Source organism: Rutidosis leptorrhynchoides, chromosome 1 (assembly GCF_046630445.1).
Source record: "Rutidosis leptorrhynchoides isolate AG116_Rl617_1_P2 chromosome 1, CSIRO_AGI_Rlap_v1, whole genome shotgun sequence".
NCBI classification, from domain to species: Eukaryota; Viridiplantae; Streptophyta; class Magnoliopsida; order Asterales; family Asteraceae; genus Rutidosis; species Rutidosis leptorrhynchoides.
In genome coordinates, this window is record NC_092333.1 from 655,266,938 (window position 1) to 655,280,880 (window position 13,943).

The 13,943-nt window shown below is 37.6% G+C and overlaps 2 protein-coding genes and 1 pseudogene across 2 annotated transcripts; all 3 read left to right on the plus strand.

The window, feature by feature from the left end:
* Positions 1-155: 155 nt before the first annotated feature.
* On the plus strand, positions 156-3,470 carry LOC139885821 (replication factor A protein 1-like). Its single transcript, XM_071869574.1, has 8 exons — positions 156-666; positions 1,615-1,888; positions 1,975-2,062; positions 2,154-2,278; positions 2,359-2,446; positions 2,532-2,649; positions 2,738-2,904; positions 3,004-3,470. Exons 1-8 carry the CDS (start codon positions 490-492, stop codon positions 3,158-3,160), a joined length of 1,194 nt encoding a protein of 397 aa, XP_071725675.1. The 5' UTR covers positions 156-489; the 3' UTR covers positions 3,161-3,470.
* Positions 3,318-6,178, plus strand: LOC139850049 (inositol oxygenase 5-like; annotated as a pseudogene).
* Positions 6,179-9,046: 2,868 nt separating this feature from the next.
* Positions 9,047-13,231, plus strand: LOC139850057 (uncharacterized). Its single transcript, XM_071839655.1, has 3 exons — positions 9,047-10,172; positions 10,314-11,933; positions 12,051-13,231. Exons 1-3 carry the CDS (start codon positions 9,047-9,049, stop codon positions 13,229-13,231), a joined length of 3,927 nt encoding a protein of 1,308 aa, XP_071695756.1.
* The last annotated feature ends 712 nt before the right edge of the window (positions 13,232-13,943 follow it).

A 13,943-nucleotide genomic window follows, 5' to 3' on the forward strand; every position in this document is an offset into this window, starting at 1 on the left:
ATTAAAAAAACAAAGAAAACTATATTATATCCCGCCACCGATCTGTATTCTATTCCTTCACCTCTTCTTCTTCCTTATCGAGCTCACCTCCATATTCATGCTCGACGGTTACGCCATCTCCTCTTCTGCATGAGCCCTACCGTCCCCCTAATGCAATCGGTTACCTCCCCTCACCCCAGATCTGTATCCTGTAAGCCCAATTCTCCCAACCCGACACCAATTCAATTCCTATATTCCAGTGATTTTTAATTGAACAAATTATTGTGCTAAAAAATTGGACGGTTATTGTGTTTGATATTTCTTCCATTCAATATCTGAATTGAATTTCCCTGTTTCAGAACCCTTCGTTTGTCCAATTCAATATTCCAATTCAATATTCCAATTAAATTCGTCTGTTGAGTATGTTTGCAATGGGTATAAATTGCATGGTCAGCCACTATTGTGTTCACTATCAACTGCAATAGAAGATTCAATTATTAATATTAGAAGATGGCACATGGAAAACAAACATCTGATGGCAGTGTTGAGAGGAAACCATACGCCTTTCTTAGGGAGCTCGAAATTGGCAAGGAAGCGGAGGTGAAACTCATGATATGTCGAAGTTGGGACACCCACACTGCCTACGGCACGTATCTGAGCACAGACTTCATCGCTTCCGATGAACAGGTCGATAAATTTACTTTTCTTTCACATTTACATTGTATGATTTTGTTGAATTATGATGTGCTTAGTTCTAACAGAATATGTAATAATCGGATGAGTTCCAGCATTTGAATGATGCGTATACATAATTGGTGAAACTATAGCCTTTTAGAGAATTTATTGATAAAAAGAAGTCATATATACTTTTGCTATATTTGTATTTAGAAGGCATGTTTTATTATGTTTGTTGTTTAACTGTGATAGTAAGTAGGGATTTAAATTGGACCAGCATTGTATGCAATTTAAGCGTTACGCTTTTGTCGACCCTCATTCTCCATTTTACCCAGCTTCTCTTATTTTCTGAAACACCTGGTCTACTGTCATCTTTTACAATACTATGTATTCTTAGTTTTCAAAGTGTCATTTTTTAACATTGTTCCCCCATATATGTCTCTTATTTACTTTCATATATAGAGTGGCTTTGTTATTGTTCTATTTTGAAGAAAAAATTCTGGGTTGTACTCACCATCGAAAGTAGCCTGCTTCTTTATGTTTGTTCTTAAACTGTAATAATAAGTAGGGATTTAAATAGGACCACCATTGTATGCAATTTACGCGTTACGGTTTTGTCAACCCTCATTCTCCAATTTACCAAGCTTCTGTGATTTTGTTAAACAACTGAAATACCGTCACCTGTTACCCTACTATGTATCCTTAGTTTTGTATTTCTAAAAATTAAATTTTTACTGTTGCAAAAAGTTGAAACATACCACAAGTTCATGTAATTTATTTCCTTTTTATAATTATTTTGTAAATTCAAATGTGAAGCTACTGTATGTTCTTAATGTTTTGAAGCAATATTGTTTTAGATGCTAACAATGATGGTGGTGATGATTGTTTCAAGATGCTAACCTATTTGTTATGATAAAGACTACTTTTTTTTCAATTTGTTTTTATCTTCATGTGATGCAGGGAGATGTAATCCAGTTAACCGCTAAGAGTAATGTTGCGCACCATTTTATCCCTCGATTGAAGGAGGGATCCGTCTACTTGCTCACCCACTTTGATGTGGTACGCAATAAAGACGAGTACCGCATTATGAAGGAGAACAAGCACATCATTCAGCTCACCGGTTCCACATTCCTAAGAAAACAACCCGCAAGTGAGGAAGCTTTGTTTGTCCGCCATCCATTTTGCTGCATTGAAATGGAAGACATGGAGGTCACATCAGGCAAATACGTCATCGGTATAGCTTAGTTACCTTTGGCCACTTTTTGCCTATATTTTATAGTTGTTGTAAGTCACTTAAAACGTGCACTTTGAATTTTGCAGACGTAGTAGGGCGGGTAATGAATGTTGGGGAGCCACAAACACAGAAATCAGGGGCGGTGATTCTCGAATTTGATCTGGCTAATGAAAGGTGTTCAACGATCCCTGCTTTATAACTTTCCAGTTTTTCCTCTTTCAATTACTCTGTGTACGTTTGTCTCTGACCTTTTACTTCGGCATAGGGGTCGAAGAATGAAAACCACACTTTGGGGAACGTTGGGTCCGTCTTTCGTGGAGATGCTGCCTGCTGCTAATGCTTTATATTGCATCATTCTAACCTCCGTGTCAGTCAAGAAAACCTTCAACGGTATCTTATGAAAATAGCGTATATAAATTATTTTGGTACTGTTATGGCCTGTTTGTTTCACTGATTTCTGCTATTTTCAGGTAACCTGTCACTCTCGAGCACCTCTGCCACGCTGATTATCAATGACAATCAGATTCCAACTCTTACAAAGTTCATCGAGAAAATGAGGTTTGGTCCCCCCGTAATACTAATTTGTAATATGTACATTATAGATTGTTTAGTACCATAAACTGCCCCACCGTGCTTCTTGCAGTGGCGTTGAACTCCCACCCGGGGTGGACAACACCTCTGCAGTGTGGCAGCTACCACCTTCAAAAGAAGGCACCCTATCTGATCAGCTTGCAATGGTCCGAAAGGGGAAAAAGCACATTGTAAGTATCCCTGCACCTATGCCCTCGGCTTCTCTTATCACCTGAAATGCACACCTAATTATGGTTGGTTTTTACCATTGCACTGCAGTCGGATGATGTGTTCAAGTGCAGAGTCGAGATCAGAAACATCCGTCTAAAGAACAGCTGGTACTACAACACTTGCAGCGTATGTAAGGCACGAAAGGGCCTTTCAAGGAAGTATAACCAACACTGGTGCGAGTCGTGCAATGATGTTGTTCCGGAGCCACTAACACGGTATTCCCTTCCACGAAAGCAGCCTTTATAAATGTCGTGGTTAACCACCAGCTCTACCTTTATACCAACAGATTTAACACACGCGTTTGAATCTTGCAGGTTTCGTGTCCAGTGTGATGTGACAGATGGAAGTGCATCGACAGTTATTGTTCTTTTTGATGAGACGGCTGAGGAAATGACCAAGACCACCGCAGCGAGGCTGCTGCTCGAGCTAGACGCGTTGAGCCTCTTTTTAAAAATAACCTTCTCACTTTAATCGGTGTTTGGTTTTCTAACGCCCTTTGGTTTAGGAGACTTGCAACACGGTGTTGCCGAATGCGCTCGCTAATCTCCTGAACACCAACCATGCGGTTCTGTTGAAGACAATATCATATTTTGAGCACGGGCCATATGAAAGTTTCAACTGTGTAAAAATGTACCCCGAAGAAATTGCTCCTGAGAACCCACCAAGTGATGATTTGGAAGACGTTATCGGACCTGCACCCGTTGCCACACCTACCAAAGGGGTCATCCCTTTACCCTCAACACCAAAAACCGCAAAACGAACAATAGAAGTGCCTACACCTGCGAAGATATATGTTTTTTGTTTAATGACCCATGCTTTCACAGATAGCTATAAAATATATGTTTTTTTTTTAAGTCCTTCATACAACATTTTTATCCTGATATACACCATAATGCTCCACCACAGGTTTGTTGTTACAAGCGACACTGAGGAGGAAGAAGAAAATGGCGGAGATGAGGCTAATGACAAGACTAGCGTCTGTAGCGTAGCTTAGGGTTTTTTAGTAATGAATAAATGGGTCAGCCTGTTGACCTTTTAATTATCCATGTTGGTTTTCGAAGAGACATGTTGGTTTTCATATGTTTTTGTTTTGTTTTCATGGTACTTATAATAATAAACTGCATCCCTATAAGCAATTTTTGCTTATACATTGGCAGCCTTCATTTTGATCATGTTTGTGGTGTTTTGGTTGATAATTTAATGCATTACATTCGCATCATATTCGTGTGGTTTTCCCAAGTTAACTAGCATTTATTTTTGATTGTATGGTACATGATATATGGGTTGTAAGTGGTAACTTCAGACCCTTAGATGACGTTGCCATATTGTGTTTTTTTCCCCTGCCCTGTAACATTCTTAAATGATTCAGGGTTTTTTCTATAACAGGTTAGGAATATATGTAAGGCATCTGCATACGGAAAACATACCAATATCCTCATTATAAATTATAGTTTTGCACTCTATACGTGCATTTCAGATTTAACGCTCAGGTTCTTACCGAGGGTGTTTTGGTATGTGCAGGTTTAAACGCAGGTCTCCCCGGAACATGTATGTGTAGGTTTTTCCAGATATGTGCAACATGAAACAGATCTGGGATAATTAAAAAAGGTATGCAAGTGTTCATCAAATGGTGGGGCATGCTATGTTTTACACAATCACACAAAGTGAGTGCTAAACGAATTCTATACGTTCGTTAGGGATTGGCTTTCATTTTTAGTTATAGGTATTAGGTTGTCACTGATAGATGCATGTTAGTTTCCGTTGTATGTATATACGTGTTGTATAGGTTTATTGTATGATGTATATTGTTTTGATCAGCTTAGTCTTTATAGGCGGTTTATAATCGTTCTGTTTAGTCACATAATAATACAGTTCTTGAGATATATATATATATATATATATATATATATATATATATATATATATATATATATATATATATATATATATATATATATATATATATATACATATATGTTTCCATACAACAAAAACAAATAATATATAGACCAAACTCAGGTTAGCGGGAATCATATCACGACCCTGGATTTGAGTGGCTAGCAATATCAGGTTAATGTTACCATGTGCAATACAGGTATTCCTTTTATTTACAGTACAAATATTATGATGATTGGATAAGTTGGAGATGAGTATTTGGGAATGCTGTGAAATGTTAAATCAGGTTGTGGGCAAAAGTCAAACCAATTTAGACGACCCACAAATCGAACATCTGTTGCAGACCAATGAAGCCATTAGAAAAGACTACCCGAACGAAGGTTAGCTTCAATTGACTTCCCTAATTCTTGGTATATTTATATAATAATATATCTATATCTATACTTTATACTATAAAGTTAAAGTTAGAGTTATAGCTTATAAGGTATTTCCTATTCAGGGTAGCAGTGTAGGCGTGTATTTTCAATACGTTCTAACACGCCCTAGCTGAGTATATCCCTGACTGATTAGACCTAAGACTTTTTACAAGAATATGAGTGCCAAGACCACTGTCTACACACCTGAATATAACACGAATATAGATATAACCATTATTTGACCACCACATGATTTAAACCTAAGACATTTTGCAAGAATTCGAGGGCCCAGAACAAACTCTATATCTTGGGATGATTATAGATAAGGATATAGATGCATGGATATATAAGATAATAACTTTGTTATAATCATATTCAATATTTGAAAATGGTTTGTAGATCTTGGAAAACTGTTATTTCTTCCAAGATTTGGATAGCTTCTCCAATGGGCTGCTGTGGGTGATACACACCCTCTCGGTTGTGCGTTCGATGAATCGATCGTTCACCACAAGGTATAATGTTAATCTGAATCACATAATTGAGTTATCTTTCAAAAAATTGTAGTAACAAACTTAATGGCTACTGTGTTTTCGGTTACTTTGCAGTATTTCAATGAAAATCCGTCGACAAACAATCCTCCTTATCAATTTAAGAATGTAGTTTATTCAGAAGGATGTGGATTGGAAAAAGTGATGATTTCATGGGGGCATCATGATTACATGTACTTGGTACGTTATCTTAAAATTAATTAAATTTCATAAAATAAAAGGTTTCTTATTATTTTATTTTGCACAACGTTACTTGCATCATAGGTCCCACCGGGTACTCATGATAGTCGATGACCATTCATTATTTCTAATTATAGTAATTAAGACCAAAATTAAAAGTAAAATTAATATATCTACATTGGTATTTGTAGGTGGCCAAGGAAAATGGAAGTAACCTGCCTCAAGCAGGATTGTTCATCATCCGTTATCATTTGTTGTGTCGTAAGCAACAAAAAATATACTTCTTCTGTTACTTTAAACATAGTATTCATAGTAGTGGTTACATTTTGATATAAAATGTTACTTTCGTTAATTTCTTACGTATTGTTACCACATTGCATAGAAATGGGGCATATATGCATTTGATGAACGTTCAGGATATTGAAAATTTTAAATGGCTTCCAAATTAATGGGTCAAATGGGATGAGAGTTGAGTATATTAATGACGGAATCCTTTCATATTTCCCCTTCATAATTTCTGCTCTAAAATTCTATAAGTTATATGCAATGGGTGTAGTATTAATTACCTTGGAAGCTCAAACATCCCTCTAAATACAAACAGCCTAACAGTTTACTTTGTTCACCAACCCTATAAGTATAATTTCCACCTACTATCGGTTCTTCATCTCACATGGCTTCTGGTGCATCCCCCTCCTCCTCTGCCCATATTTCCAAAGGAATGGCCCGTGTTGTCTTGCCTGTTTAGAGTTGGTTTTTTTTATTTTTTATCTTCAATGTTTGATCAATTTTTTTTACATGTTGTTGGAAGCATCTAAAGTTCTCGGATTTACTCGATGGCCCCATATCAATTCACACTTCACAAACGACTACACACACCGGGCGAACCCACGTTTTCTGTGGTCTCATAATACGTGACTCCTCAGACTTTCCAGGCTCTCTAGCCGTTGATCCTCCGACCCGTGTCAGTTCCAGTGAGCCACCATGTAAGACAATATGCACTCAACATTCACTGTCCACTTTCATCATAATATATATACTCAACTATCGTTACCTTCCTCAGGCAATACATCTGGGCAGAACCAAGTCTCCAATAAACTCGCTAAAAAATTCACCCTACAGGCCTCAGGTAATAACCCCGTTTACATATAATATTTGGTTTTCACTGACAACCCGTACTCAATGTCTACAGGCCTCATGTATATACACACACACACACACACACACACACACACACACACACAAAGTGGTTTTAATATCCATAAATTATAGATAAATATATGGCAGCCCAACTTCAAATAATTAGATGGAAGCACCTGAAAAACCAATCAACTATTGTATTTTCCGATTAGCAGGTGCTTTGGAAGACATTCAACTCTCGGATTTCCTCAACGGCCCGTTGACAATTCACACATCATCAAAAGCACAAGGTTGTGGGAGGCTACTTTCGTTCGGTGGCTTACAATTAAAACCTCAGCGATGCACAACAGCAAGTACTGGAGCCAAGCACACAACGGAACCTGGCGACGGAATTTCAGTTTATAGTCGGAACCCTACAGGTAACTCACTACTATGCACAGATACACTCTATATCCCCTTTTCCAGATTAACGCTTCCTACTTTCTTATATGAGTGTCAATGGTGCAGGGAGGTTGATCACATATGACAAAGCCCTTAAACAGCCCATTGTAACACCCACATCCGTGTCAGTAGGTATTTACATCATTCACTTTTTCCAACGGTTCCAAAACCAGGCTCGCAATTATATAAACTGTTGACATCTTATACTCACTTCCTGGATGACAGCAGATTCTCGTGTCTGGCACCCCTCGAGTTTCTTGGCAGGTCCCTTATCCCTCTCCTCATCAACTGCAACCACACCCGATTGAAAAAGCCAGCAATATTATGGCCTGCGATTAACTGTCCCCATCCAGGCAAATCCAACTACACCTGACAAACCAAGAATTTCCAGACCTGAAGCTGTTACCCGGGTCCCCTATAGTTCCACAAGTAACATTTCAAATTATTTTCCAGCTTGAACAACTTCTACTCCTGTACATAGCACAACCTGTTTACTGCGTGTATTTAAATTGTCTCAGCCGCATTGAGTATGAAGCCGGTGATATGTATCAAACGCCCAATAACACCCGCATCCACCTCCGCAGGTACTCATTCCCACATTAAAATGTTTATACGGGTTGTTGTTTGCTTAAAAACAAACGTATGTCAATAAAAGATTTAGTAAAATTGCAAATATGAACTAATGAACACATACTCAAGAATTATTAAATTCTACTTAAAGAAAAATATTGGATTTTGATTAATATTTGCCTTCAAAATGAAACCGAGTTGCTCCGAACTAAACACGTTAAACTACTGGAACCCATTTACGTTTTCCGAACCTTCTATATTTGCTCTGTACGCCTATAAACCATAACTATATATATATATATATATATATATATATATATATATATATATATATATATATATATATATATATATATATATATATATATATATATATATATATATATATATATATATATATATATATATATATATATATAATTAGATGGGATTTGAAAGTCACGTTTTGTATCGTGTTTAACCTTTTCATTTCTCTTAACTGATGGAAACATTAAGTATTTATTAGTGCATGTATTTCTTATATAACTTTAATAATAACATGGAACTTATTACGGCTCCATTATGACACAGGTATAAGCCCATGGTTACTGATAAGCTGAACTTAGCTTTCTTATTATTTGTATTTTTAAGATTATTGTCAAACAACTAGACTGCCTGTCCACGTGTTCCCCTTATTAATGTAAAAGATATATTTGTTGTGTCTTTAATTATTTATTATTATTATTATTATTATTATTATTATTATTATTATTATTATTATTATTATTATTATTATTATTATTATTATTATTATTATTATTATTATTATTGTTGTTGTTTAGGTGTCTTTTATTGTTAATATGTAGTGATGGTATTTATAAATTATTACAAATGCAATCATATTAAATCTTACAAATTACTCCTATTGTGATGGACTAGGCGCACATATCTCTTACCATTCTCATGGACCTCCTGCATATAAGTGTCGGAACTGCAATGCAACAATGTGGTATGAAGAACGGAACAACAAGCCAAAAAAAATTTCTAGACCTTCCTTCTCGATGTGTTGCCAAAATGGTAAAGTGTTGCTACCAGAGCTCATGCCGTCTCCTCCATTCTTGGCAACATTGCTTGATTACAATGATTCTTCAATAGCCAAATTCTGAGAACAAATACGCATTTACAACAGCATGTTTTGTTTCACATCTTTTGGGGCTAAAATAGACCATTCGGTCAACCGTGGACGAGGTCCATATACATTTCGGATCAGTGGACAGACGTATCATAAAATTGGTTCGCTTATACCGGAGCAAGCCGGGACACCAAAATATGCACAACTATACTTTTATGATACACAAAACGAAGCTAAAAATCGTATGTCAGCTTTCCTAGGCCATGATTCAAAAGACATAGTTGATGAAACTCTAACCAAGAATCTCATTAGCATGCTAGATGAATATAGTGCCGTAGCAAAAGCATTTCGTATGGCAAGGGATTGGTCAAGTAACAACCCCACATTAGATTGCGAACTCCATTTAGTTGCTAAGATTACCAACTCACGACAATATAATGCACCTAATGTAGGTGAAATAGCTGCGTTAGTCACTAGCGACTTTGGCCACTGCAATTCTTCACGAGATATCATTGTCCAAAAAAAGAATTGTGCCCCAAAAAGAATATCAGACCTACATCAGATTTATATGGCGTTGCAATATCCCCTGCTATTTCCATATGGGGAAACCGGGTATCACGACCAAATACCATATAATAATAATAGTGGGAGAAGGCAAACTACAAGAGGTTTCATCACAATGCGAGAGTACTATTGCTATAGAATTCAGCACCGTGATAATGAGGGCACAACTCTCCTAAGAGGTGGTCGATTATTTCAACAATTCTTGGTAGATGCACACACATCTGTTGAAGAACAAAGATTACAGTGGGTCAGACATCACCAAAATGAGCTTCGAACCGACCTATACAATAACGTTTGTGATGCTGTGACAAGGGGCGACACGTTAGCGGCATCAATCGGAAAGAGAATCATTTTTCCAGCTTCCCATACAGGGAGCCCACGATATATGGTCCAAAATTACCAAGATGCAATGGCTTTATGTCGAGAATATGATAACCCTGATTTATTCATCACCTTCACTTCTAACCCCAAATGGCCCGAAATTGATGAAATACTCGCCTATGTCGAGGGCCAGAAGGCACCAGATCGCCCTGAGATTGTCGCAATAGTGTTCAAACAAAAACTAGATGCTCTCATTACCGATATCATGCAAGCACACATATTCGGCACGTGTCAAGCAGGTTCAATCAACACATACTTAACCATTTGAAATTACATAAAATGACATGCTTTTTATAATTGTATAATTAACCATATCTTTAAACCCTCGCTCTAACTTACACATATCTTAACACTTCCTTTATTGGCATGCGTGGTTTCAGGGCTATACATTATCGAATTCCAAAAGCGCGGGCTACCACATGTACATATGTTAATATGGTTGACGCGTGATTACAAGTGCAAGACGGCAGCTGAAATCGACGATCTCATATTCGCAGAAATACCCTCTCAGATAGACGATCCAGCAGGGTTTAAAGCAGTCACTGAATACATGTTACACGGTCCTTGCGGTGGTATGCATATGGATGCTCCATGCATTATTGATAGGAAATGTTCAAAACATTTCCCGAAACCATATTATGCAGAGACCACTATTGATGAAGACGGATACGCTAATTATAGGCGTAGGAACAACGGAGTCAAATTCCGCAAAAACAACAGTAACCTTGATAATAGTTTTGTTGTACCCTACAACAGATATTTGTTACTCAAGTACAACGCCCATATTAACGTAGAATGGTGCAACAGATCACGCGCAATCAAGTACTTATTTAAATACTTAAACAAAGGGCCGGACCGAGCAACAATAGTCATTCAAGAAAACATGATTCCCACCGAAAACTCAACTGTAGCAACTGTTATTGACGTTGACGAGATAAAAAATTATCTGGATTGTCGATATTTATCACCGTGTGAAGCTGTATGGCGACTGTTCTCATTCGACATCCATTACTCACGGCCGTCAGTTATCAAATTGTCATACCATTTGCCTAATCAACAATCGGTCACATTGCGCGATTCAGAACGGCTTCCTCCCCTTTTACACAGACCGAGCATTAAAGAGACGATGTTCACACAATGGTTTGAACTTAACAAACAGGATGCCCATGCACGCACATTAACTTACACAAAAATCCCAAAAGATTATGTCTGGAATCAAGATGCGAAAATGTGGACCCGCAGAAAACTAAGAACTTGCATCGGACGTATTGTGTACTCAAACCCTGCATCTGGTGAACGTTACTACCTTCGGATGTTGCTAAACATAGTTAAAGGTCCGCGTACATTTGAGGAAATTCGAATTGTAGATGGTACATTGCATCCCACGTTTAAAGACGCTTGCTTTGCACACGGTTTGTTGAACGATGATAAAGAATGGACAGAAGCCATCTCTGAAGCAAGGTTATGGGCAACTGGTTCCCAACTTCGTGACTTATTTGTAACCATGTTAGTCTTTTGCAACGTAAGTAAACCACTCACACTATGGGAACAAAATTGGGAAGCTTTATCAGTTGACATCCTATATAAAAAAAGGAAAATCTTTAACATCCCAGATTTGATCCTAACTGAGTCACAGCTTAAAAATTATTGCTTAATGGAGATACAAGGCATCTTAAATAAAAATGGCAAATCATTATCTGACTACCCAGACCTTCCTCAACCGGACACATCAATGCTGACGCAAATGGACAATCGTCTGATCCGAGAGGAATTAAACTACAATATAAAAGAAATGGCTGCCTTGCATAACACCCTATTCAACTCACTCAACCCAGAACAACTAGATATATACCTGCAGGTCGTTAACGTTGTTCATAAACAAAAAGGTGGTCTTTTTTTCCTCTACGGTCCATGGGGCACCGGAAAAACATTCTTATACAATGCCATCCTCGCAAAATTAAGATCAGAAAGGATGATTGTACTCGCAGTTGCATCTTCAGGTATGTTTACCTTTCGTTATATATGATTCCCAACTCATATTTCCATTGATATATTACCTACTACACAAAACCCTTTCAAATATAATCCAGTAACAAACAATAATACATCTAAATCAGGTATTGCTTCCTTGCTTTTACCAGGGGGCCGGACAACACACAGCCGATTTATGATCCCCCTTGAATTATTGGAAAACAGCACATGCGGCATAAAACAACAAACACACTTGGCGTCACTTATTCAAGAGGCCCGATTAATAATTTGGGATGAAGCACCGATGACACAAAGGTTAGCTTTTGAGGCCCTTGACAAAAGTTTGCGAGATATTTTAGGGGCAAAAAATGACATAAACAGATCAAAGATTTTTGGCGGTATGCCTGTCTTACTAGGGGTCAATTTTAGACAAATACTCCCAGTAATCCCAAAAGGCAAAAGACAAGAGATAGTTCATGCATGCATCAACAGGTCAAATTTATGGCAACATTGTAAACTGCACACACTAACCCGCATCATGCGAGTCAACGAATACACTCCAGAGGGACATCTAGACACACACAAACAGGAATTCAATAAATGGGTACTAGATATAGGAGAAGGTCGGATTCCTGCAATTGCTAAAGATGGGGAAGATGAGCCAACGTGGATAAAGATCCACAAAGAATTCATTATATCTTCCAACAAACCCCCGGTTGAAACAATCGTTGACACAATCTTCCCAGATTTCCCCGTAAGACAGGAAGATGAAGAATACTTGCGAGAAAGGGCTATTTTGACCCCAAGAAATGATGACGCATACGAGATTAACAAACATATGTTCAAGAAACTACAAGGCGCGACAATGACATATAAAAGCTCTGATGAGATTTGCAAGGGGTCAACTGATAGCATTGAACAACAACAAACATATCCCGTGGAATACTTAAATAAATTAAACTTTCCAGGTGTTCCTCCTTATAAACTTAAGTTGAAAATAGGTCAGCCGGTTATGTTGCTGCGAAATCTATGCCCAAGCGCAGGGCTATGTAACGGAACACGTCTCATCCTAACAGACTTCCAAAAGTTTGTTCTTCAAGCCCGGATTATAACTGGCTCTCATGTAGGAAACACAGTCATCATTCCACGCATAGTTCTGACTTCAACCGAATCGAAATGGCCCTTTGTCATGCAACGTATCCAATTCCCAGTCAAGCCATGTTATGCAATGACAATAAACAAAAGTCAAGGAAAATCTCTAAAATTTGTCGGCGTATACCTACCGAAGCCAGCTTTTAGCCACGGTCAACTCTGCGTAGCCCTATAACGAGTAACCGACCCAGCAGGTTTAAAAATAGTCATGATAAATGATAGCGACGACCGTTTAAAGGATCACACACGCAATGTTGTGTACAGAGAAACTTTCTTCAACTTGAACCACAATCCATAGAGTCTGCTTACTACTACTTTAAACTGCTAACTTATTCCATCAAAAACAAATTCATTAAATGTTATTATTCCATATTGCAGATTTCACCCATTATGCCCTGCATCAAATCTAATAAATGACACCGCGATCCGACTAAAGCAGAAGCTACATCAACAATCGACTCACTTTGCACGTCATTATCTTTATCATGCTTTATATTACAGTTTAATACTTTAGTTTTTCTTTTTTTGAATTGTATGGTTGTATATAAATGAATTCAGCTTTATGTGAGTTTCATATATTTCGTGGTTTTCCTATTTGCAGACCATCATTGTTAGCCCAACTTCCAAACCACCAGCCATCGTTAACCAACTGTTATACGACCCAACGTCTTAACCTCAACCAGTGCAACTGTTCGTGCAACGCACGGGCACTGCAACTAGTTGAATATAATAGTTGACCTTCTTTTGGGCAATTTATAAAAAGCATGAATAATCAATATTAGTGTATTAATCTATAGTTACTCCTAAATTTTAAGTTATCAGTTACTCCTAAATTTTAAACTCGTGTGTCGGCCATTTCAATTAATAAGCAAGTGAAACTCTATTTT